The sequence below is a fragment of the Schistocerca americana genome, chromosome 5, assembly GCF_021461395.2.
Source record: "Schistocerca americana isolate TAMUIC-IGC-003095 chromosome 5, iqSchAmer2.1, whole genome shotgun sequence".
NCBI classification, from domain to species: Eukaryota; Metazoa; Arthropoda; class Insecta; order Orthoptera; family Acrididae; genus Schistocerca; species Schistocerca americana.
The window spans coordinates 230938755-230965547 of NC_060123.1; the positions used below are offsets into that span (position 1 = coordinate 230938755).

General features: G+C 44.2%; 1 protein-coding gene across 1 annotated transcript in view; it reads left to right on the forward strand.

Moving 5' to 3' along the window:
* LOC124616283 overlaps nt 1–26793 on the forward strand; it is a 137982-nt gene that overhangs the window by 48071 nt on the left and 63118 nt on the right. Inside the window, exons 2-3 of the mRNA XM_047144586.1 lie at nt 24224–24370; nt 24422–24627. Coding sequence (XP_047000542.1) covers nt 24224–24370; nt 24422–24627 — 353 coding nt within the window. The remainder of the gene's footprint in view (nt 1–24223; nt 24371–24421; nt 24628–26793) is intronic.

A 26793-nucleotide genomic window follows, 5' to 3' on the forward strand; every position in this document is an offset into this window, starting at 1 on the left:
GGCAGAGTTTTCCCCTTTTGTTTGTGAGTCTCCAGCATTGCTTTCGCTGTCCGATGGATGCCGCAGACGCTGCGGTGAAACGATTTCTTCAGGCACGGGGCGGTGCTGGTTAGAACGTAAAAAAATGAAAGTGGCGATTTTTATAACTTGACAACTGTAAAAGACTGTGATACGAGAGCTGCCTTCCGACACTTTTCTTTAATTCACTGAAAATTTTGTGCTGTTGAAATAGAGAAATATTTACGCTTATAAGAAAAGCTGGTTTTTCACGCTATCCAACATTTATCACGCCGTATCTCCTAAACTGCAGGATCGTCCATTGATAGCGTCGGGGCCAAATATCTCACGAAATAAGCGTCAAACGAAAAAACTACAAAGTACGAAACTTGTCTAGCTTGAAGGGGGGAAACCAGATGGCGCTATGGTTGACCCGCTAGATGGCGCTGCCATAGGTCAAACGGATATCAACTGTGCTTTTCTAAATAGCAACCCCCATTTTTTATTACACATTCGTGTAGTACGTAAAGAGATATGAAAGTTTTAGTTGGAACATTTTTTCGCTTTGTGATAGATGGTGCTGTAATAGTCACAAACGTATAACTACGTGGTATCACGTAACATTCCGCCAGTGGGGACGGTATTTGCTTCGTGATACATTACCCGTGTTAAAATGGACCGTTTACCAATTGCGTAAAAGGTCCATATCGTGTTGATGTGTGACTGTTGTGATCAAAATGCCCAACGGGAGTGTGCTGTGTATGCTGCTCGGTATCCTGGACGACATCTGCATCTACATCCATACTCCGCAAGCCACTTGACGGTGTGTGGTGGAGAGTACCTTGAGTACCTCTATCGGTTCTCCCTTCTATTCCAGTCTCGTGTTGTTCGTGGAAATAAGGATTGTCGGTATGCTTCTGTGTGGGCTATAATCTCTCTGCTTCTATCCTCATGGTCTCTTCGCGAGATATACGTAGGAGGGAGCAATATACTGCTTGACTCTTCGGTGAAGATATGTTCTCGAAACTTCAACAAAAGCCCGTACCGAGCTACTGAGCGTCTCCCCTGCAGAGTCTTCCACTGGAGTTTATCTATCATCTCCGTAACGCTTTCGTGATAACTAAATGATCCTGTAACGAAGCGCGCTGCTCTCCGTTGGATCTTCTCTATCTCTTCTATCAACCAAGTGACCGGACCGTTCGCCGGATAGTTACGCTATTTAAGGAAACAGGAAATGTTCAGCCACATGTGAAACGTCAACCACGACCTGCAACAAATGATGATGCCCAAGTAGGTGTTTAAGCTGCTGTCACGGCTAATCCGTACAACAGTAGCAGACAAATTGCTCGAGAATCGGGAATCTCAAAAACGTCGGTGTTGCGAATGCTACATCAACATCGATTGCGCCCGTACCATATTTCTATGCACCAGGAATTGCATGGCGACGACAGTGAACGTCGTGTACAGTTCTTTCACTGGGCACAAGAGAGAAATCACCGGACGATGACAGATTTTTTGCACGCGTTCTATTTAGCGACGAAGCGTCATTCACCAACAGCGGTAACATAAACCGGCATAATATGCACTATTGAGCAACGGAAAATCCACGATGGCTGCTACAAGTGGAACATCAGCGACCTTTGCTGGTTAATGTATGGTGCGGCAGTATGGGAGCAATGATAATTGGCCCCCATTTTATCGATGGCAATCTAAATGGTGCAATGTTTATTTCCTACGTAACGTTCTACCGATGTTACTACAAGATGTTTCACAGCATGACAGAATGGCGATGTACTTCCAACATTGTGGATGGCCGGCATATAGCTCGCGTGCGGTTGAAGCGGTATTTAATAACATATTTCATGACAGGTGGATTGGTTGTCGAAGCACCATACCATGGCGCGCACGTTCACCGGATCTGACGTCTCCGGATTTCTTTCTGTGGGGAAAATTGAAGGATATTTGCCATCGTGATCCACCGACAACGCCTGACAACATGCGTCAGCGCTTTGTCAAGTATGTGCGAACATTACGGAAGGCTAACTACTCGCTGTTGAGAGGGATGTCGTTACACGTATTGCCAAATGCATTGAGGTTGACGGACATCATTTTGAGCATTTATTGCATTAGTGTGGTATTTACAGGTAATCACGCTCAGAAATGATAAGTTCACAAAGGTACATGTATCACACTCTAACAATCGAAACAAAATGTTCAAACGTACCTACGTTCTAATTTAAAAAACCTACCTGTTACCAACTTTTCGTCTAAAATTGTGAGCCATATGTTTGTGACTATTACAGCGCCATCTATCACAAAGCGAAAAAAGTGGTCCAACTAAAACATTCAAATTTCTTTACGTACTACACGAATATGTAATAAAAAATTGGGGTTACTGTTTAAAAAAACGCAGTTTATATCTGTTTGCCCTATGGCAGCGCCATCTAGCGGTCCAACCATTGCGCCATCTGGTTTCCCCCTTCAAGCTAGACAAGTTTCGTTCTTTGTAGTTTTTTCGTTTGACGCTTATTTCGTGAGATATTTGACCCGGTCACAATCAATGGACCACCCTGTATATGTCGTACATCAGCATAATTTTCTGGTTGGCTGCAGTAATATATGCCGATATCGTGTGCAAACTTTCTGGCCAATAGAGTCAGAAACAGTGAAGTAATAAACTAAAATGTCACTTATTACGTGGAACTTTTAGCAAAGCAACATTCGAGATGTAGTAAGTGACAAACTTCATCCCTTTACACTTTTTGTAGGATGTCAAAGCGAGAAAGTGTTTCGGAAAGGTTCGAATTTATTTTTAGAGTCTGTTGGAAGTCTGTGGGTCCTACAGCAGTATCGTGTGACATCCCTTGGCACGATTCGAGTTTGAGCACACTACGACGCACATTTTGTTATTATTAGCGCGGTACAGTGCGACGCGACAGTAGCAGCGGAGGCAGCAAAGGTAAAACATGAAGCGCTATGTTCGGTCTAAAAAGCTTGTTAATTTTGGGGCTCCGAAGAAAGTTGGGAAAGAGGAAGAAGACTGTATAATACTGGGAAGAGTACTCAGGAAGCGCAAAGCAATCAGGCAAATGTTCTTACATCGTGAAGAAGAACAAGCATACGACATTTTAGTAACAAAAGCAGTTGCTTGGCGATGTGGAGGAATACTACAGCCCTTCAGTATGGACATATTATGCCCTGGTGGCCCTGACCACATCCGACTGCCTGATAACGCAGACTATCAGAAATTAATGAACTGACCGAGGACAAAATGATACCTTTGGTAGGTGCCGGCGGTTACGCCAAAGTGGAGGGATTCACTGTGAGGAGCGGATTCACCGATTACCTAAACGGTCGGAATTTTAATCGTCGTTCGCATTACTGATCGCAATAACCACAACAACATCCAACTCATTATAACTGTGGTTAAAGGCACAGCACAAGCAAAGACATTTCTTTTTACATGTTTCATTCTTTTTTCTTCAGACTTCTGTCGAATTAACTCCTTTCGCATTTGGTTTCTCAACTCGGCATCAGACATGTTCCACAAAATACGCTCTTCGGATCCTACTCGATATGCTGCTCAACCTCTGAGGCAGAGAAGCGATCAGCCGACACTTTTGGTGACTGTTTCAGTAATTACGAGGTGTGTTTTTTTAAAGTAAGTACGTTTTGAAATTTAAAAAAGACGTGCTAAGATATCTCAATAATTTTATTTTTACATCAAAGCCTGTACCTTAATCTACTTTTCTACATAATTTCCGTCAATATTGTGGCACTTGTCATAACGCTGTACCAGTTTTTGAATACCCTCCCCATAGAAGTCTGCTACCTGACTTGTTAACCACTGCATCACTTTTATTTTGACTTCGTCATCGTCTTAAGACGCTGACCGCCCAGATGTTTCTTCAAGTGCGGGAACAGATGGTAGTCACTGGTCGCAAGATCGGGGCTGTACGGAGGATGATCTAGAGTTTCCCATCGAAAAGATGTTATGAGATCTTTGGTCTGATTCGCCACATGCGGACGGGCATTGTCTTGTAGCAAAACAATGTCCTTGCTCAACCTGTCATGTATTTTGTTCTGAATTGGACGGCGAAGATTGTGCAATGTCTTACAGTATGCTGCTGTATTGATTGTTTCATTACGAGCCGGCCGAAGTGGCCGTGCGGTTAAAGGCGCTGCAGTCTGGAACCGCAAGACCGCTACGGTCGCAGGTTCGAATCCTGCCTCGGGCATGGATGTTTGTGATGTCCTTAGGTTAGTTAGGTTTAACTAGTTCTAAGTTCTAGGGGACTAATGACCTCAGCAGTTGAGTCCCATAGTGCTCAGAGGCATTTGAACCATTTGTTTCATTACGAGACAGAAAATCCAGAAGCAATACTCCTTTTCTGTCCCAAAAAACTGTGCACATGAATTTCCGGGCAGAAATTGTTTTCTTAATCTTCGCTTTTCTGGGTGAATCTGAATGCCGCCATTCCATGGACTGTTGCTTTGATTCCGGTGTGACGTAGGCCACCCATGTTTCATCGCCCGTAACAATTTGGCTTAAGAAATCATCACTGCCGTTGTGGTACCACTCAAGGAAAGTCAATGCACTGTCTAAACATTTGGTTTTGGGCACATCCGTCAACATTTTCGGTACCCAACGTGCGCACAATTTTCGGTAATTCAAGTGCTCGGTCACAATGCCATACAAAACACTACGAGAAACATTAGGAAAGTCATCCCGCAAGGAGGAAATTATAAAGCGTCTGTTTTCTCTCACCTTATTGTCCACTTCCTGCACCAAAACTTTCATTAACGGCTGAAGGAGGCCCACTCCGTTGTTCATCATGCACATTTGTGCTGCCATTTTTAAATGCTCTCACCCACTTTCTTACCATTCCATCACTTATCATGTTTTCTCCGTAGACTGCACAGATGTCACGATGAATATCGATCGCTTTTCGGCCTTTAGTACTAAGAAATCTTATAACAGCCCGTACTTCAGAATCGGAGGGACTCACGATTATCGGAGGCATCTTAAACACTCAGTACACAACGTAAACAAGGAATAATCAGACTGTAATGGCATCAGTGCGTAGACAACAGATGTAGGTACCCAGTGCGCTGCGGCCGCGGTGTGGCAAAACGGTACTTAATTTAAAAAACACCCCTCATACATCGGAAGACTGACCTACCCTCTTGCTGCCCGTGGGCGCGATTCAATTACTGCAGCTGTCGCCTAGCTACTCAATTCGACCTCCCCCACTTGTCCAACCAAACAAATCTCTGCAACGTGTGGGTCAGACTCCTCGCGAAGCATGCAAGCGTTTCCCGTAGGCAGCGCCCGCAACGGCACTGCGTTTTCCGCACCCTAGGAAAACGGTCTAGCATATTTCCATTGTGCGAGTGGGGAGCGCGATCTCGCACGAGTTTTATGCAGCACGTTGCGGGAAATTCGAGCTGTTAGGGAAACGTAGCTTAATTTGCCAGTATATGCACCCCGCCCACTACCTCCTCCATCCTCTTACCGTCATCACGGGCCATATTATCGACTTCTAAGCATTGAGACCGTGTAATGGTTGTACACAATGGGCTGAAAATACTGTTGTTGTATAGTGCTTGTGCGTGTCGATTCTGCAACCTATGGAGTCCGAGCCCTTCCACGCCCACTTACATGGTGATCATCACAAGCATTCTGTCACCTTTGGGAAAGGACTACTTTGCTATTTTGGAATTCATAAGACGCCGATTTTTACTGTTGTTCACAGGTATGAGTGTGATCACCCATTATATGGTCCCATCTGGGATACATACTGCTCGGAAAAAATGCGACACCGTCAAGGACTGTGGTCAGGGCCACCAGGGTATAACATGTCCATACTAAAGGGATGTGGTATTAGCTATTCATTTCTCACGGTGATCGCCGATCAGATGATGCTCAGGAGACCTGTCTATGCATCCTCTGTTCTGACTTTGCAAGCAGTAACTGTGCTCAGTTTAGTGGTGGACAGTGTATGCATCATTCATCCTAGGGTACAGCCATGCTCCACTGACAACCATGTACTACTGTTGAACAGCTTGAGCCAGTTGAACGAGATCCTATTGTGGGTCTGCGAGCAGCTGGGTGGACGATCGAGATGCTGCACACGTTGGGCACAATGTATCTGTGGTGTGCCATTGCTTTCAACATTCGTTTGTGGGACATTCCTAACCTTTACATCAGTTTCTGTACAAAATGGGTCAAATGGCTCTGAGCACTATGGGACTTAACATCTGAGGTCATCAGTCCCCTAGAACTTAGAACTACTTAAACCTAACTAACGTAAGGACATCACATACATCCATGCCCGAGGCAGGATTCGAACCTGCAACCATAGCGGTCGCGCGGTTCCAGACTGTAGCGCCTAGAACCGCTCGGCCATCCCGGCCGGCAGTTTCTGTACAAGTGCACAAGATCGACACATTGTTAGAATAGCGGTGACTGACTGAACGTCACCCAGGGACGAAATCTGGACAAATGTAGCACCTGTTGTGGCAGGAACCGTTGGAAACCGTCTGCTTGCAGCAGGATTGAGACTACCTGCGCCTCTGGCCAGCTAACGGCCTTACCTTAGTGATAATACCGGTTCCTGTCAGATCACCTAAGTTAAGTAGTCGGGTTTGGCTAGCTCTTGGATGCGTCACCGTCAAGGTCTGCCGAGTGCTATTGGCCAGTGATGTGCACTCAGCCCTTGCGAGGCCAGCTGAGGTGCTACTTGACTGAGAATTACTGTCACTGGTCACAAAAACTGACAACGGTCAGGAGACCAGTGTACTGTCTGCATGCCCCTCACTATGTGAATCTGGTGACACCTAAGGGCTGAGGAAGACACGGCGGCCGGTCGGTGCCGCTGGGCCTTCAAGATCTGTTCGGATGGTTTTTTTATTTGTTTGTGCCTCTGGCCAGGCTACCACTGACACCATGACAGGACCAACCGCAGCTACAATGATGTCGTGAAAGTGTCGACAGGGGACTAGAGTGGTGCCCTGTTGTCTTCACTGATGCCCATAGGTTCTGCCCTTATGTGAGTGCATTCATCCATGATACACCGGTCCCATCCCAGGCTTCATGGTGTGGTGGTGATGGTGGTGGTGGTGGGAGAGGGGGCATTAGTCACACCTCCCAGTCACGTTTAATGTTACTGCATGGTAAAGCAACCAGTGCCTGCTACATTGCATGGGGTTTTATCCCAGTGCTACAATCATTTCTTACGCAGGAAGGTGATGTGCTTTTTCAGCAGGATAGTGTAGGTCCACATACAGCTCCTGCAACGCAACATGCTCTTCATAGCGTACAACAACTGCCCTGGTCAGCGAGATCACCAGATCTCTCGCCAGTTGAATACGTATGGGGCATGATAGAGCGGGAACTTACTCGTTGTCCTGGGCCTACAAGAGACATTGTCCAGTTGCGACAAAAGACGCGAGATGCTTGGGTCAGTCTGTTGCAGGATGCCATTCGGCACCATTATGATCGTCTGCATGCGAGAACACACGCCTGCGTTGCCGCCAGAATGGGTTACACTACCAGTCACCTCCTTGTCAATGAAACGACCTTGTCCTTGAGGGCGTCGCATTTTTTTTCCGCCAGTATGGTGTACAGAAATGTTTCAAGGGTAGCTGTACAGGGCAGAAGGAAAACGTTCCAAGCTAACACAAGCTGCGACATTGTCGCGAATAAAACAGTGACCCGTATATACAATAAGTTTCCTTTAATTTACGTCAATGGTCACAAACGTTTTGTTAACAGATTACCGGTTGTAATGTTCATGCATTAAGTTGTTCTGAAGGCGGTGCTGATATTCAAGACAATAAAAGCGTGCTAAAAGCTGTGAGCTATCTGGGGAAGCTAACCTTGCATTACTGAGCAACTGTTTCACCAGGTATCCAGTCTAGCTTATCAAATTCCCAACCAGACTAACATTAATTATAATCTTTTAATATTCATCTTACGACAACCGGTGATATATAAACATAAAAAAAGAATTTAAATAAATAGGAATAAATCAGTTTATATTTGGACATTTATTTTAATATTGATCATTGTTCCGTTAAAATTTCAGCATATTAAACTTGATTCATAACTAAACTGGTGCCTTATTTAGGATTGTGAAAATGTGAGTTTGTAATCTTACGGAACACATAAAATATGGAGCCCAGATTGGGAGACTGCATACAACACTGCATTCATAAAATAACACGCGAAGAACGTTGAAACATATGCAAGAGGAAATTAACCACAACCAACCAATTCAATTTTCACCCAAAGAAGTTACCTTCATAGCGCAGTCCTGTCCGTCATGAAATTATCACACGCTGATATACTAAATTCATACTAACTCTCTGTGAAATCTTCCCGAAAAGAATAGCTGAGGGCTACTCTGATGATTACAGCACATGCTTGGTTTACACAAAGAGTGTAACTCCACAACAATTTTGATAATTAAAATAAATTACATCGAAACGCAATTTACAAAGGAAAAACCTCAAACTGGTTACTGTCATCTTAGTATTAACCCGATGGGTCAAACAATTGTATAGGCACGTGGTACGGGTCTCACAAAGTACACCCCATGTGGGTTGAACATAAAGAAAGGTTGCTACATTGAAAAATATTGTCAAGACAAGACGTTATAATCTCACGCACATTCGCATTTAAGACTGGTGATCTTAGTTAGAGTTATGGATCATCAACACGTGGTTCCACTTTACTCACAAAGTAGTGACAAAGCAACTACTGGAAGATATTCTGAACTTCACAGTCGAATCACACTGCTTTGCAATTTAAGATAACATAAGATATTTTAGATCTAAACATGAAATGAAGGTGATTAAATTTTGAGTTAGGCTGAACTTAAGAAATCCATTGTCCTACGGACTTAGCAGAGACGCGCTTAGCCGGAGATCTTACCACTTCAGACGCTCGCCGCGGACAGACTGGCGTGGGCCCCTACCGAGGGTGCTTCAAAAATACGTACGGAAGTGACCAGAGAGGTAGCTTCCTATACCAACATGACAGGGGATGGACAGGACCATACTAAGAATAGAAACCTCTTTGCTTTTAGAAAGCGTAGCTACCTGTTCCGACGTTGGCCCTACTGTTCTCACACAGAAGGGAAGGGGGATGACAGTATCTTATCGTATACACTATATACAAGAAAGCGCATGTATGTTCCATATGAGACTGTGTGACATGAATTACATATAAACTGTGTTTTAAAGTGTAGTAGTGTGACAGATCGTTCTTCTTTATGTGTAAAAGTAACACGTTCCACTGCTCTGTCTCCTCCCAGATAGAGTCAGAAACACCGCAGTAAATTTAGAAGTGGAATTTATGCTGTAAATGACAACAGATTTAAGAAATTAACACGAAAGGAATCCAACAGAGACCTTTCACGGTTTCGGTCTATAATGACCTTCACGAGATCTGTTTTATAAAAACAAAGTCCTAATGTACTAATGCCACTATGGCTGCTGTACATTAGGACTTTGTTTTTATAAAACAGATCTGATGATGGTCATTATAGACCGAAACCGGTAATCTGTTAACAAAAAGTTTGTGACCATTGAAGTAAATTAAAGGAAACTTTTTGTTCGAAGATAAGCCTTGAGAAAAAATCTATGCAACGTTCTAGACGGATGGTAGGCTTGTTGGCGGATTTTCCCTCGGAGAGGTGCTGAAGTGGGACATGTGGACGTAAAACAATTAATCTATACTGACAGTGGTAGCCTCTTTAATGTTGCAGTTATGACCGTGCAGAGAATATGAGGTAGTAAATTATGTGAAGTCTTTGTGAGAAGACCGTTAGACGCAGAGAAAAACCAACCAACACACTGATGTGTCTACATAATACGGACGATAATTAAAAATATTTACATTTATACTCGTTACAACCTGTATAATACAAAACGCAGACAACATGGCCTCGGAAAATCCATGTCTATCAGCAATAGATACTGGCTTCGTCATCTACAATTACACAGCCCAACATCAGGCAGTCACAAAACGCTGACAAAAAGTAAATCACAAACAAAACGCACATGAGAATCGACACTGAGTGGCCGATTTTGTAATGAAATAGACCTCTTTGATGACTTGAGTAACTTAACTTTGATGATTTGATTAAATTACAGAACCGAGACCACTGTGATTGGCTCTGCACACAACGCCCTTGCAAACAGTAACTTCTCCACTACTGACATAACCTGCCACCCTGGCCTAAACTGTCGCTCCCGCATCGCCTGGGAGATTTCGTAGTGGTGGTAGTTTGCCGTTGCTTTCCGTCAACCTAGCATGAGATGTTAAATGTGTGTTACTGTCGTGCGGATGACCGAGATGGGTGTTTCTGCAATGCGGTGGTCTATTCGTGACGTTATGGATGAAGAGAAGCGAGAGGGTGGAACCCAGTACCAGCATATAGCCTGCTCCTCTCGAATACCAATAACAGAGCCGCCGAGCTGAACGTCTCTCTATGACAGCTGGAGACCTATCAGCAGTGTCACATGCCCCCACTCTATGAGGCACTTTGAAGAAGATTAGAATTTAATTCAGAACACTGACCCTAAGTCTGATGACCAGGATTCTGACGCCACTACCTCGCCTTCTCTTGCACCGAAATGCTTGAGTTGAACACTTGTTCCTCCACTAGGATTCGAACCGGTTACCTCTGTCTTACTGAGGAATCTTTGTGGCTAACCTGCTTCGTGCTGCTTTCTAGTTTGCCTAAATGGTAGGACAGACACCTTACATCTGAACGCCTTCTCAAGTGCGAAAAGGTTCGCATCATGACGATCGCGCGATATTCTGCGGTTTATGCTGGACTATCTGGGTAACCGACATTGCTCGGGCATGTATTTATTCCAAACTTCTATTAGTCCATCTCCTTCATCCCCCTCTGTCCATCTGCACCCCCCTCCCCTCTCGCTACCTCCTCCACTCCTCAGACCCCATTCTCTCGGCTACGTGGAGTTTCCTATCGTGGGGTTTCCTAGAAGGGTGCAGCAGGTAGCGAAGCTGTCCAGAGCAACCTATTCCCTAACGAGATGTTTGTGAACTGAGCCTCCCCACTGCTTGTCTACCCCAGTCGCTCACCCTCAGTGCAGGTGCTGTCACCGTTTCTCAGACAGTGTCGTCGTCGATCAGCATCAATAATTTCGCAAAATTAACTTGCCGATTCTAGAGTTTGGTCATATATGTCATATGAAACTAATTATTTGTATTTGGCGGATCTCATTCACAAAAGTACTCTTTTAACGGTATTTCTAAAGTTCTAATACACAATCTGCTATTTATTGAATTTTTATCTCAACAAAACAACTTTTATTTGGTAAATTTCTTACATATCATGGTCACTCGTCCTGTGAAGCTTCCAGAATTTTTGATGTGGAAGGCGGAATGAGGACTCAGATAGCTGGTTGCCCACTTTTCTGTCAGAGACTATTAAACTCGATCATATTTGCCTTTATTGTGCTCCAACAGGAGCATTTTTCAGCTGATTATTACGTAGTTCATTTTATAAAGATGAAATTCCAACTAGATGAACTTTGGTGGAGTCATCTATATTAAGCAACGAATTTTATCATCTGTAGACATCAAGAACAACACTCTAGTTATCGATACTTATACTCCGCATCTAACCATAGGGAAATATTCTGTAATTTCTTTCAGATGAACACGCCCATTGTCGCGTAAATCTTTATCTAATTACTAACTGTCAACCCGGCGTTGCCCGGATATTTATTCATCCCAATTTTATGTCAGTTCACCCCCTCTTCCCTCATCTCTCTTGTCCATCTAGTCCTATCTCGTCTCTCTATCCACCTCTTCCTTCCGCCCATTCGTCTCTCGTTCCATCTCCTCCATCTGCCCCCCTCTCTCACAACACTTCCTCCTCCTGTCCATCCTCTTCTCCTTCTCCATCCATCTTCCCGTCTCTGTCCACCTCCTCCTCCGCTTTTCCTAATAGTACATCAAATTCACAATAACACCCCTAATTTATGTAGTTATTACAGTGTTCCATTAGTCATTCATCACCTTCCCCCTTTCTCTGTTTACCTGCTGCACCCTCTCTCTTTTAATCCGCTTCTCTCACTTCTCTGGATGCACCTCTTCCCCCCTCCCCGGCCCCCATCACGTTCTCCTCTTACCGTATATCTCCTCCTCCGCCTCCGTCATGCCATCTCCTCTTTCCCCGTCTATGAAAAAATACGTAACTCTGCCAACTTTCATGCTGATTGACGAGACGATGTTGAATTTATTTAAAAGTAGGCCAACCATCCGCCATCGAGCATACGTTGGCTTGTGTAAGTGCCTTCACCACGAAAACATACATACATGAGCCAGCTCCCAAGCTGACCGGTCAAAGGGTGTGTAATTCTGTTGCAAGGCACCCTCCGCCATACACAGTATGAAATTTCACGTAGACGGTGAGGTTCCAAATGTTTTGAAGATCAAATGTACAAAATTTCATCAGGATCGCAGAAACCCTGTGGCTTTTGTTGAAATCCGTAAGTAAAGTACCCTCCACCATGCACTGAACGAAGTTTTATGTACACAGTGACCTTCCTCTTGGTTTGGGAGTAGGAATTCATTTTTATACACCAAGCTCGCTCTATGCCGACTTAGTTGCGAAACATAAATAATAGATTCGAACAGCAGAAATCATGTAATGATTTCTGTCGTATAAGGGGCAACATAGCTATTAAATAATATTAACGAGATTACGAAAGCAGTAACTTTCAGTGTTACGTGAAATAACGTTATACCTTGTAAACTATCACGACACAAAATGAAGATGATAGGCAATGTGGGACTTCCTTCCGTTTGAAACTCTCGGAGAAATCCTGGGTGGTGAGGAACGGTGGGAGGGAGCAGCAAGGTGAGCCTCGATTTGTTTTGCCGGCCCGGGCCTCTGACAGGTTGAGTGTGCCACTGCTCGTAGGAAACCACACGGTAGGAAACCCCACGGTAGGAAACCCCACGACACCATTTTCTCAGCTACCCTTCTCTCTGTCCATTTTCTCCCCCCCCCCCCCTTACTTCATATCTCCTGAACTAAGTTCTGTACAATGATACAGTGGTATACGTTCCTTCTGTCTGCGAAATGTGTTGTGAACAGTTAATAGTAAACAAGTAGTAAATTAAAACGTCATGCATGATGCGGTAGCATCTCACGCATCTCAGTGTTTATGATGTCATATCTACTGAACTATGTGTCGGACAATGATAATTTTGCTTTGTACATTCCGTGGCATATGTGGATACTGTCGGCGAAACGTATTACGAAAAGAGTTAGTAGCAATTAAGTAATAAATTTCATGTGTCGTGCATGATGCGGTAGTTTTTCATGCTTTCACTGTCTGACGTCGTCACCTGAACCAAGGGTTATACAATGATATACTTTCGCTGGTACATTCAGTGCCGTATGCGAATACTGTCTGCAAAATGTATCGCAACTACAGTTAACTATATAGATGTAACAAATTTGAAACGTCATGCTTCATGCTGCAGTTTCACTGTATGAACAGCGAAAGCGTAGTAAGTGACAATTCATTTTGTGGGGTTCATCGTCGAGAAAAAATTTCTTAAAGCTTTGAAATTGCGTGTAAAGTTTGTTGTAAGTCTCTAAGGGCTCTCATTCTCAAATACTGGATGGCTGAAGTACGTGTATCCTCGTGTCGTGGTATATATCGCTTTTTACCCCCACCCCACCCCTCACAGTGATTTTACCAAACTGCAAATGATATGCGAACCATGTTTGGTTGAAATCGGTCCAGAGGAGATAGGGAACCTACATACATACATACATACGTCTTACGTACATTTCTATGGATTAATTGCAAGTGAGGTTGCATAGACTTCAGATAAGAGAGCTGCCAGTCCCACAGTCTTCTTTTCTTCCAATGACAACCATATTAGTTAGCATCTGCCACATCATATGTTGGAAGGCCAGAATTACCGTAGAAGAATTGCCATTGCCACAATACAGGTCATACTCACGTCAGCTAGTCTCAAGAAATGGATATTTTACTTTCACTTACTTGAGTATAGGACACCGAGCTACGCACCTATCTGTAACTTAAACTACAGTGTGGTTCGATTTCAGATTGTTTTCCCTCTATCGCAGCAAAAATTAGCAGGCCACAATTTGGATGATGAAGAGACAGAATGTCAAGTAATTTACACTGTACTGCCGTCTAGAACGAAATGCATTTACATTATCTTGAAACCTTTTTCAGTTCTCAATGGGCCGGCCGGAGTGGCTGAGCGGTTTTAGGCGCTTCAGTCTGGATCCGCGCGAACGCTACGGTCGCAGGTTCGAATCCTGCCTCGGGCATGGATGTGTGCGATGTCCTTAGGTTAGTTAGGTTTAAGTAGTTCTAAGTTCTAGGGGACTGATGACCTCAGATGTTATGTCCCATAGTGCTCAGAGCCATTTGAACCATTTTTTTCAGTTCTCAATGCTACTTCCTTTTATAATCTCAGAACTAAATACTTTTCCATAAGCTCACACACCTCTTTTCTCGTTTTTCCAGAAAAAAACGCAACATTTTCTCCGCCATTAAACCACAGAAAATTAGGAGAATCCTTTGCCATTTATTAAAAAGATGAGAACAATTATATATTTTATAATTAAAATATGCTCCTTCACATTTGAACCCCACTGGCCCCGTATTTTCTACATAATTTTTAAAAATTACCTAAATTACATTTCATTTGGGTGCTGCGAAAAATCATCTCTATTTGTAGGTGACAAAAACACGCTGCTTGCGAACGAAATTCGCGCGAAAAATATACACGAAAATATGTTACCGTAGATGCTGACCTGTCAGCACTGTGTGGATTTACCAGCAGGCAGGTCACCACCCTAAATTTTCAGAGTACCTTGACTGTCGGGTGCAAACAAGCTTCATTGATACAGTATCATGCCAACGTATCAGTGCTGTGTTGGTAGCTTGGCTAACATGTTAGGACTCTGTGGTTAGCACGTTAATTAAGAAGGAAACTTAGGCTTTAACATATCGTCGACGAGGGGAGCACAGACATGGATCATAGAAAGGAGAGAGAAGGAATCGACCACGTCTCGAAGGAAGCATCCTGACATTTGCCTTAATCTATTTCGGGCAACAGTAGATAAGCAAAACTTGTAAGGCTGGACAGGGATTTGAACTGCCGTCTTCCTGAGTGCCACTTCGCTCGGTGTGCAATTTATGGGCAGACACCTCACATAACATTTCACCTACGTTCAGGTGCCTAACATATCAGCACTCGGTGTGTGCCCCAACTAAGGGGTAAACTCTTTAGGTGCACCTCAGCTAACATGCCAGCAATATGTGAGTATGTCAATTAACGTAATACTCTGCAGTTAGCTCAGCTAACATATCAGAAATATGCAATTGTAATGGTTAATATGTCAGTACCTCGGTTAACAGGCCATACTCTTTGGGTATTTAGGCCAACATGTCTGCAATATGCAGATGCTTCAGTTAACATGTTAGAAATATGCAGATAATTATACTTAAAAATTCAGTAATGCACACGTACCGAAGCTGACATATTAATTTTCAGTGAATATAGAAATATCCCAGGCAAAACAGCAGCAATCTGAAGAAATGTATAATGGCTAATATGTCAGCCATATGCAGGTATCTCAGCTAATACGGCAACATTCTGTATATATCCCAGCTAACTTACCAGCACTTGCCGGCCGTGGTGGCCAAGCGGTTAAAGGCGCTACAGCCTGGAACCGCGCGGCCGCTACGTCGCAGGTTCGAATCCTGCCTCGGGCATGGATGTGTGTGATGTCGTTAGGTTAGTTAGGTTTAAGTAGTTCTAAGTTCTAGGGGACTGATGACCTTAGAAGTTAAGTCCCATAGTGCTCAGAGCCATCTGAACCATCTTACCAACACTGTGAGAATACTCCAGTTGTCAGCTTCTATCTGCATCCAAGTTAACATGTCGGCAATACGCAGATACGATGGTTAACTTGTCAACAATGTGCAGATAGACATTTACCATGTCACGATTTGCTTGCATCTTTGTTAACACGTCGGAAATAAGGACATTGTGAAGCCTCCACCTCTGTTGCTGTTTAGAAGTATTTACTTTCTTTAATTTCACACGGTTGGCCAATTTCGCTCTTACAAGCTATTCTTAAGTGCTATAAGTGCACAGCCTATCTCGCGTGGATCTTCACGGAGATAACTTGTCCTCCGATGTGTGATGGAGTTCGCAGCAGCTATTGCTTTGCCTCCCATGCATGCTGATGTAATGCTTCCTCACGTATTGATTGTCTTCGGGGGTGTTTCCCCAGCACAGTTCTGCAGTGCTAGCTAGGCAGCTAGCAGGTCACAACCTATCGCAATACATCTGGTTATTTAGCAGTGGATATGGCAACTCTGAAAGCGAGCACATATTCGTACAAGCGCCAAATTTAAGGCAGCATGTTTACTGAACACAGTAAGCCATCAAAGAAACTATTGTCACGTTGCTAGACGTTATAAATACTCACTGTCGTTCTTAAAAACTACCGTCTTGTCCGCCGCTAAATAATCGGATACGTTTACATATTAAGACGTGTTGACACCTACAGCACTTGAGAATGACATGTTTCGCATATTCTTCCACGTTTTTGCTGCAATTGACACTTCACTTAATCAGATTTAGACCACTACGAGCTCATTTCGGTAATTTTTTTCATTTTCAGGTAGATCTACAATGGTAGTACAATTTTTTGTAATATTAGGCGATAAAGGTATATTGTTTACGTCTATGTTAGTAATTCTTTGTTCTACAATGTATACGACAATATGTTCAGCTATGAGAGTATATGGTTTATGTCTATGTTAGCCGGCACAGTGGCCGTGCGGTTCTAGGCGCTACAGTCTGGAGCCGAGCGACCGCTACGGTCGCAGGTTCGAATTCTGCCTCGGGCATGGATGTGTGTGATGTCCTTAGGTTAGTTAGGTTTAATTAGTTCTAAGTCCTAGGCGACTGATGACCTCAGAAGTTAAGTCGCATAGTGCTCAGAACCATTTGAACCATTTTTTTGTCTATGTTAATCGTTGTTAAGTTTATGTTTCAATATAATTTGAAAGCGTATGGTTTACGTATACGTTAGTAGCTGTCTGCTTTACATCTCAGGAGTTAGGATGTGTATTACAATATTGCGTCTTAGAGTCTCTTTTTAATTGTGTGTCAGTTTTTGTGCTATTTGCGTGTAATCAGCTTTAACACAACAGCACGTATAACTGTTTGTGATCACATTTACAATAGCAATTGCTTATGTTTGTAGACTTTGTCCAGTGGGGCTGATATCTTGAGAATGAATTTTACTGGTGGGAAATTAGTGATAAGAAGTCCATTACAAAGACAGTATATCTGTAATTTTTTGTTCCTCGTGCAAAGATAATAGAGGTGAGTATCCTATTGTTTTTTATGTCATGAACTGTTGAAAATTTATCCTTTTCATTTTAGGATATTAACAAGTTTTCTAGATTTTTTACGTGTTAATTCTGCCTTCTCTCTCTCTCTCTCTCTCTCTCTCTCTCTCCGTGTGTGTGTGTGTGTGTGTGTGTGTGTGTGTGTGTGTGTGTGTGTGTAAATTTCAATTTCTTCCAGGATATTCACTGTATGTCCTTTGGGTATCCCATGTAGAATTTTTCTGTATTTTTTATTTTTGTCTGCTTTTTTCTGCAGACGCTCCAGAATGCAATATTGAATTACGTCATAACATTTGAGGCATAAAGCAAACAACTACTAACATACACGTAAGCCACTTACTTCTAAATTACATTATATTGAAATATAAAGGAAACAACCATTAACAAAGACATAAGCCGTATACTCTTCTAGCACAACGTATTGTGGCACATATTGTAGACAAACGACTACTAACACATACGTTTCAGTAAAATTTTATCGTATAATAATAAAAAAGTACTATTATTGCGGCCCCTCCCCCCACAGGTTCGAGTCCTCCCTCGGGCATGGGTGTGTGTGTTGCTCTTAGCATAAGTTAGTTTAAGTAGTGTATAAGACGAGGTACCAATGACCTCAGCAGTTTGGTCCCTTAGGAATTCACACACATTTGAACTTTTTTGTTTAACTGTTATTGCAGGACCACTTGAAAATGACAGAAATTGTCCAATGGAGCTCGTCGTGATGTAAATATCAGGAGTTAATGAAGTGTCGATGGAAACAAAACGTTGGAAAAATATATGTAATACGTCGTTCTTAGACATAATAGGCGCTGTAAGCAGTTGTGAATTGCCTGAATGGCTGAAATCGGTCAATCGTGTGAGGTTAAATCAGGTAAATAAAGCTAAACAACAGGTGAGATGGAATATTTGCAATGTCCTTCAGCTAGTATACGGCTGCGGTGACCAAATAAAGAGAATGTCCGAAATACAAAGTGTGTCCCAGTTCCGTTAGGACTGCTTGTATGAAATTCCGAACTGCAATGCCATCTCGGGGTGAGTTTCGGCGTTACGATCTACGAAGTTTTAACAACCATGTAGAGGGTCACAGCAGTAGGCGTCCTGACCGTGAATGTAGCAGTACGTGTCTGACACGTCGGAGAACGGCGGTGGAGCAGTGAGGCAATATCCACTTCTTGAGTCTTCTTTCTGGGCGAGAATTCATCGAATTCGACCCGAGTACCGAGAGATAGATTCCTGGTCGCTCCTCCACGACAATGACCCAGCCCGCAAAGTGAAGACTGTGTAGGAGTTTTTGGCCAGCAAATGGATCACAGTCCAGGATCATCCGTTTTATTCGCTGTAGTGGCTCCCAGCCGACTTCTGGTCGTTCCCCGAACTGAATGTGGCAATAAGGGACAGAATTACGATGCAGTTGAGTACATCCAAGAAAACTGTACTGCAACACTAAATGCAACTCCAAAAAGTGCTATGGTCTTCATTTGTGTGGCCATATTGTCTGTAGTTGCTTTACAACTCCTGAGGATTTTTCTTCCGTCGTTACAACTATAACAAAATATGTTTTTTTTTCTCCAGACGCGCTTCACTTTAGTGAAGTAAACCATCATCAGCGGTCTGCAATTAAAGATACTTACAATCTGGTTTGTTTTTTAGGTCGAAAAATAATTCGTTAACACTTTGTTCGATTTTACTTACGGTAATTTGTCCTTGGCTTTTCGCCTACATGAGGGAATGCTATCTGCTCTTTGGCTTGTTTCTTCATTAGGCAATGATACTTGTGGTCTAATTTTTCGCTGCCTTGCAGAACTATGCATATTTTACGTTCACACAGCACAGTTTTCGGTACACCACTGTTCACTGTATACTTGTATACTTCTAAGAGAGTATTGTGTTTTGTAGTGCTGCCAACGTCGCCACTAGTCTGTCTTTGACCTATACTTCTTTCTTTTTCTCTATAATTAATTATACAAGTGTTATTCTATTTAATTATGTTGCTGTGTTTTTATACACTTAATAATGGTGATGGTCGGTGAATAGGTGGAGGAGTGAGAAGCAAAGATGATTGGATATAAGTGCATGGTAGTGTGATGGTGAATGAATTGGATTAAAAGGTAAGGAGCTAGAAGTGAAATGAAATATGAAATGTGGGGAGCGGGGGGGGGGGGGGGGGGGGGAGGGAGGGTTGAATGGGAGATGGTGAATGGCAGAAAGACCCAAAGGAGGACGTGTCTGTCTTCACTGCTTCTTATGATGTTCATATCTTTTTCCACAGTACTTGGTCTATGGTATTTCTGTTTTAGATTTTCTGCAAATATTTAATGGTTTATATTGTATTTCAATGCTCTGACGTGTTTTTCATATCTTGTCAAATGTTCTGCCAGTCTTCTCAATGCATATTTTTTTCATAATCTCGGCAATTGAGCTAATACATACCAGATTGTTGGTATCTGTCTGGTTTTGGTTTCAGTTCTGTGATGTGCTTTGAAGTGTGACAACACTGCAAAACACAGTACATACTTAAAAGTACACAGAGAAACAGTGAACAATGGTGTACGAAAAAGTGTGCTGAGTAAAGCGTAAAAAATGCATAGTTTCTCAAAGCAGTGAAAAATTGTATCACAAGCATCAGAGTCTAATGAAGAAAGAAACCAAACACGTGTGGCATTTCCTGATGCAGGCGAAGAACCAAACAGAAGTCACTGTAAGTAAAAACAAACAAATTGCTAACGAACTGTTTTTTCGATCTAAGAAAACAAATCAAATTGTGACTATCATTAATTACAGACCACTGATGATGCTTTACTTCGATAAACTAAACGTATCTGGTGAGAAAAACACATATTTTCTTGTACTTGTAACGACGGTACAAAAAAAAAAACCAGGAATGGCTATAGCGCCTGTTTCGAAACGCTTTTAAAACAATTTTAGGTGCGTATAGTTTAAAGGGGAAACTGTTTTAAATAAATACAGTTATTTTGTTAACGTATACTGATGAGCCAAAACATTATGACCACCTGTCTAATAGCGTGTTGTTGACATCTCAAACACAGTACAACAGAAATTCTTCTTGGCATGGGTTCTACAAGTCCTCGAAAGGATACCAGAAGTATGTGACACGAGATGTCGACGCACAGTTGAAGCAATTCCATCAAATTACGGGATGGTGGTTTACGTGCATACAGCTGGAGCCCGATATGTGTTCCAATTGGTACAGATCAGGCACATTTGCTGGCCAAGAAATCAATGTGAGTTCACTATAATGCCCCTCAAACCACTGTACCACGGTTCTGACCTTGGAACACTGACAGCTAGCCTGCTGGAAGATGCCATCGCAATAGGGGAGACTTCAAGAATGAAGCGATGCAGATGACCCGCACTAATGTTAGCGTGGTTCACTGCTGTCTTCTTAGATTACCACCACACGTCCCATGTAAGCCCAACTCAATGTACCCCATAGCGTATGTCTGCCCTCCCTACCTGCATCTGTGGCGCTGTGCGCGTTTCGTGCAGCCATTCGCCCTGGAAGACAGTGTGTAAGGACCCAGTCATCGACGTGGTGCAACAAGAAACGAGATTCATTCGACAGGCGACACCTTTCTATTGATCCACGGTGAAAACTCAGTGATGGTGTGCCCACTGCAATCATAACTGACGATGTCGTTGGCTCAACACAGGGACACTTAAGGGTCGACTGCTGAGGAGCTCAATGTTCAACAGTGGCCTTTGAACAGTGTACTGCAAAACACTAGTGTTTGCACCAGCATTGTACTCTGTCGTCAGATCCGCCACGGATCAGAACCTATCCTGAATTACACAGTGTGGGATCCTCTGACTTCTACGTTTTGTGATGAGACGAGGTAGTCGAATACCGTACGGCTTACTCGTTATTTCATCATCCTGAAACCACTTTCCACAGGTGCTCACGACAGTAGTACACCAACAGTCGACCAGCCTCGCCATTAGATTTTCGTTTCCAGCCATAGGCTCATACGAGGGTAATCCCAAAAGTAAGGTTTCCTATTTTTTTATAAGTACATAGACCTGTTTATTTCTACAATGGTTTACATCAATTTACAGCTTGCACATTCAGCTATTTTTTTGACACAATCACAATTTCTGTCGATGCATTGGCAATTTTTGTATGCCCATGTCATACCAGCTCGCCGCCATGCTGTTCAGAAAGCTATGAACCTCTTCTTTCAGAATGAGATTTTCACTCTGCAGCGGAGTGTGCGTTGACATGAAACTTCCTGGCAGACCAAAACTGTGCGCCGGACCGAGACTCGAACCCGGGACCCCCACTATTCGCGGGCAAGCGCTCCACCATCCGAGCCACCCAAGCACGACCCACGCCCCGCGCCACAGCTCTTCTTTCATCTCGTCGTCCGAGCTGAATCGCTTTCCAGCCAAATGTTCTTTTAACCTAGGGAAAAGGTGATGGTCACTGGGCGCCAAGCCAGGACTATAGGGTGGGTGGGTGATTATGTTCCACTGAAACTGTTGCAGGAGAACAACGGTTTGCCGGGAGATGTGTGTTCGAGCGTTGTCATGGAGAATGTGTACGGCCTAGCTCAACATTCCTCTTCTCCGGTTCTGAATTTCCCGTTTGAGTTTTTTCAGAGACTCACAGTACCTGTCAGCGATAATCGTGGTCCCAGCGATTCAGCTCCGACGACGAGGTGAAAGAAGAGGTTCATAACTTTCTGAACAGCATGGCGGCGAGCTGGAATGACATGGGCGTACAAGAACTGCCACAGCGTCTACAAGTTGAATCGACAGAAATGGTGATTATATCGAAAAATAGCTAAGTGATCGAGCTGTAAACTGATGTAAACCATTGCAGAATTAAACAGGTCTATGTACTTACAATAATTCCAACCCCAAAGCAAGCAGGTGTGGAAAGATGTGAAATCATCGAACTATCAGTTTAAAAAGCCACGGCTGCAAAATACCAACACGAATTCTTTACAGACGACTGGAAAAACTGGAAGAAGCCGACCTTGGGGAAGATCAGTTTGGATTCCGAAGAAAAGTTGGAACACGTGAGGCAATACTGACCCTACGACATATCTTAGAAAATAGGTTAAGGAAAGGCAAACCTACGTTTCTAGCATTTGTAGACTTAGAGAAAGCTTTTGACAATGTTGACTGGAATACTCTTTCAAATTCTGAAGGTCGCAGGGGTAACATACATGGAGCGAGAGGCTATTTCCAAATTGTACAGAAACCAGACGGCACTTATAAGAGTTGAGGGGTATGGAAGGGAAGCAGTGGTTGGGAAGCGAGTGAGACAGAGTTGTAGCCTCCGCCCGATGTTATTCAATCTGTATATGGAGCAAGCAGTAAAGGAAACAAAATAAAAATTCTGTGTTGGAATTAAAATCCATGGAGACGAGATAAAAACTTTGAGGTTCGCCGATGACATTGTAATTTTGTCAGAGACAGCAAAGGACCTGGTAGAGCAGCTGAACGCAATGGACGGGCCTTGAAAGGAGGATATAAGATGAACATCAACAAAAGCAAAACGAGGATAATGGAATGTAGACGAATTAAATCGGGTGATGCTGCGGGAATTAGATTAGGGAATGAGACGCTTAAAGTAGTAAACGGGTTTTGCTATTTGGGGAGCAAAATAACTGATTACGGTCGAAGTAGAGAGGATATAAAGTGTAGACTGGCAATGGCAAGGAAAGCGTTTCTGAAGAAGAGAAATTTGTTAACATCGAGTTTAGATTTAAGTGTCAGGAAGTCGTTTCTGAAAGTATTTGTATGGAGTGTAGCCATGTATGGAAGTGAAACGTGGACGATAAATAGTTTGGACAAGAAGAGAATAGAAGGTTTAGAAATGTAGTGCTACAGAAGAATGCTGAAGATTAGATACGTAGATCACATAACTAATGAGGTGGTACTGAATAGAATTGGAGAGAAGAGAAATACGTGGCACAACTTGACTAGAAGAAGGGCTCGGTTGGTAGGACATGTTCTGAGACATCAAGGGATCACCAATTTAGTATTGGAGGGCAGCGTGGAGGGTAAAAATCGTAGAGGGAGACCAAGAGATGAATACACTAAACAGATTCAGAAGGTTGTTGGTTGCAGAAGGTACTGGGAGATGAAGAACCTTTACAGGATAGAGTAGCATGGACAGCTGCATCAGACCAGTGTCTGGACTGAAGACCACAACAACAACAACATGTACTTATAAAATAATAGGAGACCTTACTTTTGGGATTACCCTCGTAATAATGTCCCCTTTGTCAAAACCGGTTGTATCAGTGGATTTCCGCATTTTTGGCCCTTATCTTCACGATAATGATTGCCCATTCGTCTCTCTTCCGCTGACATTCTTTCGTTAATGCGTTACGTGCCCGCAACAACACCAGAAGGCATTCAACCTCGCAGTGGGGAGTGGTCATAATATTTCTGGCTCGTCAGTGTAATTCACGACTTTTATTTTTCATAGCTAAAGTCCTAACGGAAGTGGGACACACTGTTTATACAGGTGTCCTTTAGTCAAATGTCACCTTTTTGTGGGTGCCTCAAGCATGTCTGCACTCTGTGGGTACCTCAGTGAATACGAAGAACAGCAGTGTGCAATACCTCGGCTGACATGTCAGCAACATACGGGCGCCGCGACCGGCAAGTCAGAGGACTGCGGTGGCGGCGCCGGCTGACATGCGAGCGCGCCAGCCTGCGCCGGGCGACGTGTCGGCGGTTGTTGCAGCCGCCCATCACCTTGCCGCGTGCCTGCCTGTTCGAGGTGGAGTGGGACGGCGACGGCGACGGCGACGCCACAGACCACAGCACGACGTCGTCGCCGGGCGGCGAGGCGTCGGCGTCCGCCTCGGCGTCGGGGTCGCGCCGCTGCCCGTCCGAGGACGACGCCCTGTCCGACGAGTTGTCGCTGGCCGACTCGGAGGACGCGTCCGAGGAGGCGGCGGTGGGCGGCGCCGGGCTGGCCGCGCTCGGGGGCGGCGTGGGCGGCTGCGGGCCGGCGCGCGGCGGCGGCGGCGGCGTCGCCGTGCGCAAGATGTTCACCAACAGCCGCGAGCGCTGGCGCCAGCAGAACGTCAGCGGCGCCTTCGCGGAGCTGCGCAAGCTCGTGCCCACGCACCCGCCCGACAAGAAGCTCTCCAAGAACGAGATCCTCCGCATGGCCATTCGGTAAGCGCACAAAACAAAACACAGTAGTTACAGGTTATTACAAATGATTGAAGCGATTTCACAGCTCTACAATAACTTTATTATTTGAGATATTTTCACAATGCTTTGCACACACATACAAAAGCTCAAAAAGTTTTTTTAGGCATTCACAAATGTTCGATATGTGCCCCTTTAGTGATTCGGCAGACATCAAGCCGATAATCAAGTTCCTCCCACACTCGGCGCAGCATGTCCCCATCAACGAGTTCGAAAGCATCGTTGATGCGAGCTAGCAGTTCTGGCACGTTTCTTGGTAGAGGAGGTTTAAACACTGAATCTTTCACATAACCCCACAGAAAGAAATCACATGGGGTTAAGTCGGGAAAGCGTGGAGGCCATGACATGAATTGCTGATCATGATCTCCACCACAACCGATCCATCGGTTTTCAAATCTCCTGTTTAAGAAATGCCGAACATCATGATGGAAGTGCGGTGGAGCACCATCCTGTTGAAAGATGAAGTCGGCGCTGTCGGTCTCCAGTTGTGGCATGAGCCAATTTTCCAGCATGTCCAGATACACGTGTCCTGTAACGTTTTTTTCGCAGAAAAAAAGGGGCCGTAAACTTTAATCCGTGAGATTGCACAAAACACGTTAACTTTTGGTGAATTGCGAATTTGCTGCACGAATGCGTGAGGATTCTCTACCGCCCAGATTCGCACATTGTGTCTGTTCACTTCACCGTTAACAAAAAATGTTGCTTCATCACTGAAAACAAGTTTCGCACTGAACGCATCCTCTTCCATGAGCTGTTGCAACCGCGCCGAAAATTCAAAGCGTTTGACTTTGTCATCGGGTGTCAGGGCTTGTAGCAATTGTAAACGATAAGGCTTCTGCTTTAGCCTTTTCCGTAAGATTTTCCAAACCGTCGGCTGTGGTACGTTTAGCTCCCTGCTTGCTTTATTCGTCGACTTCCGCGGGCTACGCGTGAAACTTGCCCGCACGCGTTCAACCGTTTCTTCGCTCACTGCAGGCCGACCCGTTGATTTCCCCTTACAGAGGCATCCAGAAGCTTTAAACTGCGCATACCATCGCCGAATGGAGTTAGCAGTTGGTGGATCTTTGTTGAACTTCGTCCTGAAGTGTCGTTGCACTGTTATGACTGACTGATGTGAGTGCATTTCAAACACGACATACGCTTTCTCGGCTCCTGTCGCCATTTTGTCTCACTGCGCTCTCGAGCGCTCTGGCGGCAGAAACCTGAAGTGCGGCTTCAGCCGAACAAAACTTCATGAGTTTTTCAACGTATCTGTAGTGTGTAGTGACCATATGTCAATGAATGGAGGTACAGTGAATTTATGAAATCGCTTCAATCATTTGTAATAGCCCTGTACCTCAGAATGAGATTTTCACTCTGCAGCGGAGTGTGCGCTGATATGAAACTTCCTGGCAGATTAAAACTGTGTGCCGGACCGAGACTCGAACTCGGGACCTTTGCCTTTCACAGGCAAGTGCTCTTCCAACTGAGCTACCCAAGCACGACACACAACCGCCCTCACAGCTTCACTTCCGCCAGTACCTCGTCTCCTACCTTCCAAACTTTACAGAATCTCTCCTGCGAACCATGCAGGCAATGGTCCCGAGTTCGTGTCTCGGTCCAGCACACAGTTTTAATCTGCCAGGAAGTTTCATATCAGTGCACACTCCGCTGCAGAGTGAAAATCTCATTCTGGAAACATCCCCTAGGCTGTGGCTAAGCCATGTCTCCGCAATAGCCTTTCTTTCAGGAGTGCCAGTCCTGCATGGTTCGCAGGAGAGCTTCTGTAAAGTTTGGAAGGTAGGAGAGGAGGTCCTGGCGAAAGTGAAGCTGTGAGGACGGGGCGTGAGTCGTGCTTGGGTAGCACAGTTGGTAGAGAGTACTTGCCCGCGAAAGGCAAAGGTCCCGAGTTCGAGTCTCGGTCCGGCACACAGTTTTAATCTGCCAGGAAGTTTCACAGTAGTTACTTATTTCCCCTAATGATGAGCCAAAACATTATGACCTCTGCACAACGCGAGATTGAATACCGCCTGTAGTCCGATTAAAATTACTTGATAGTTGACAAGCCGGCCGTTGTGGCCGAGAGGTTCTGGGCCCTTCAGTCCGGAACCGCGCTGCTGCTACGGTCGCAGGTTCGAATCCTGCCTCGGG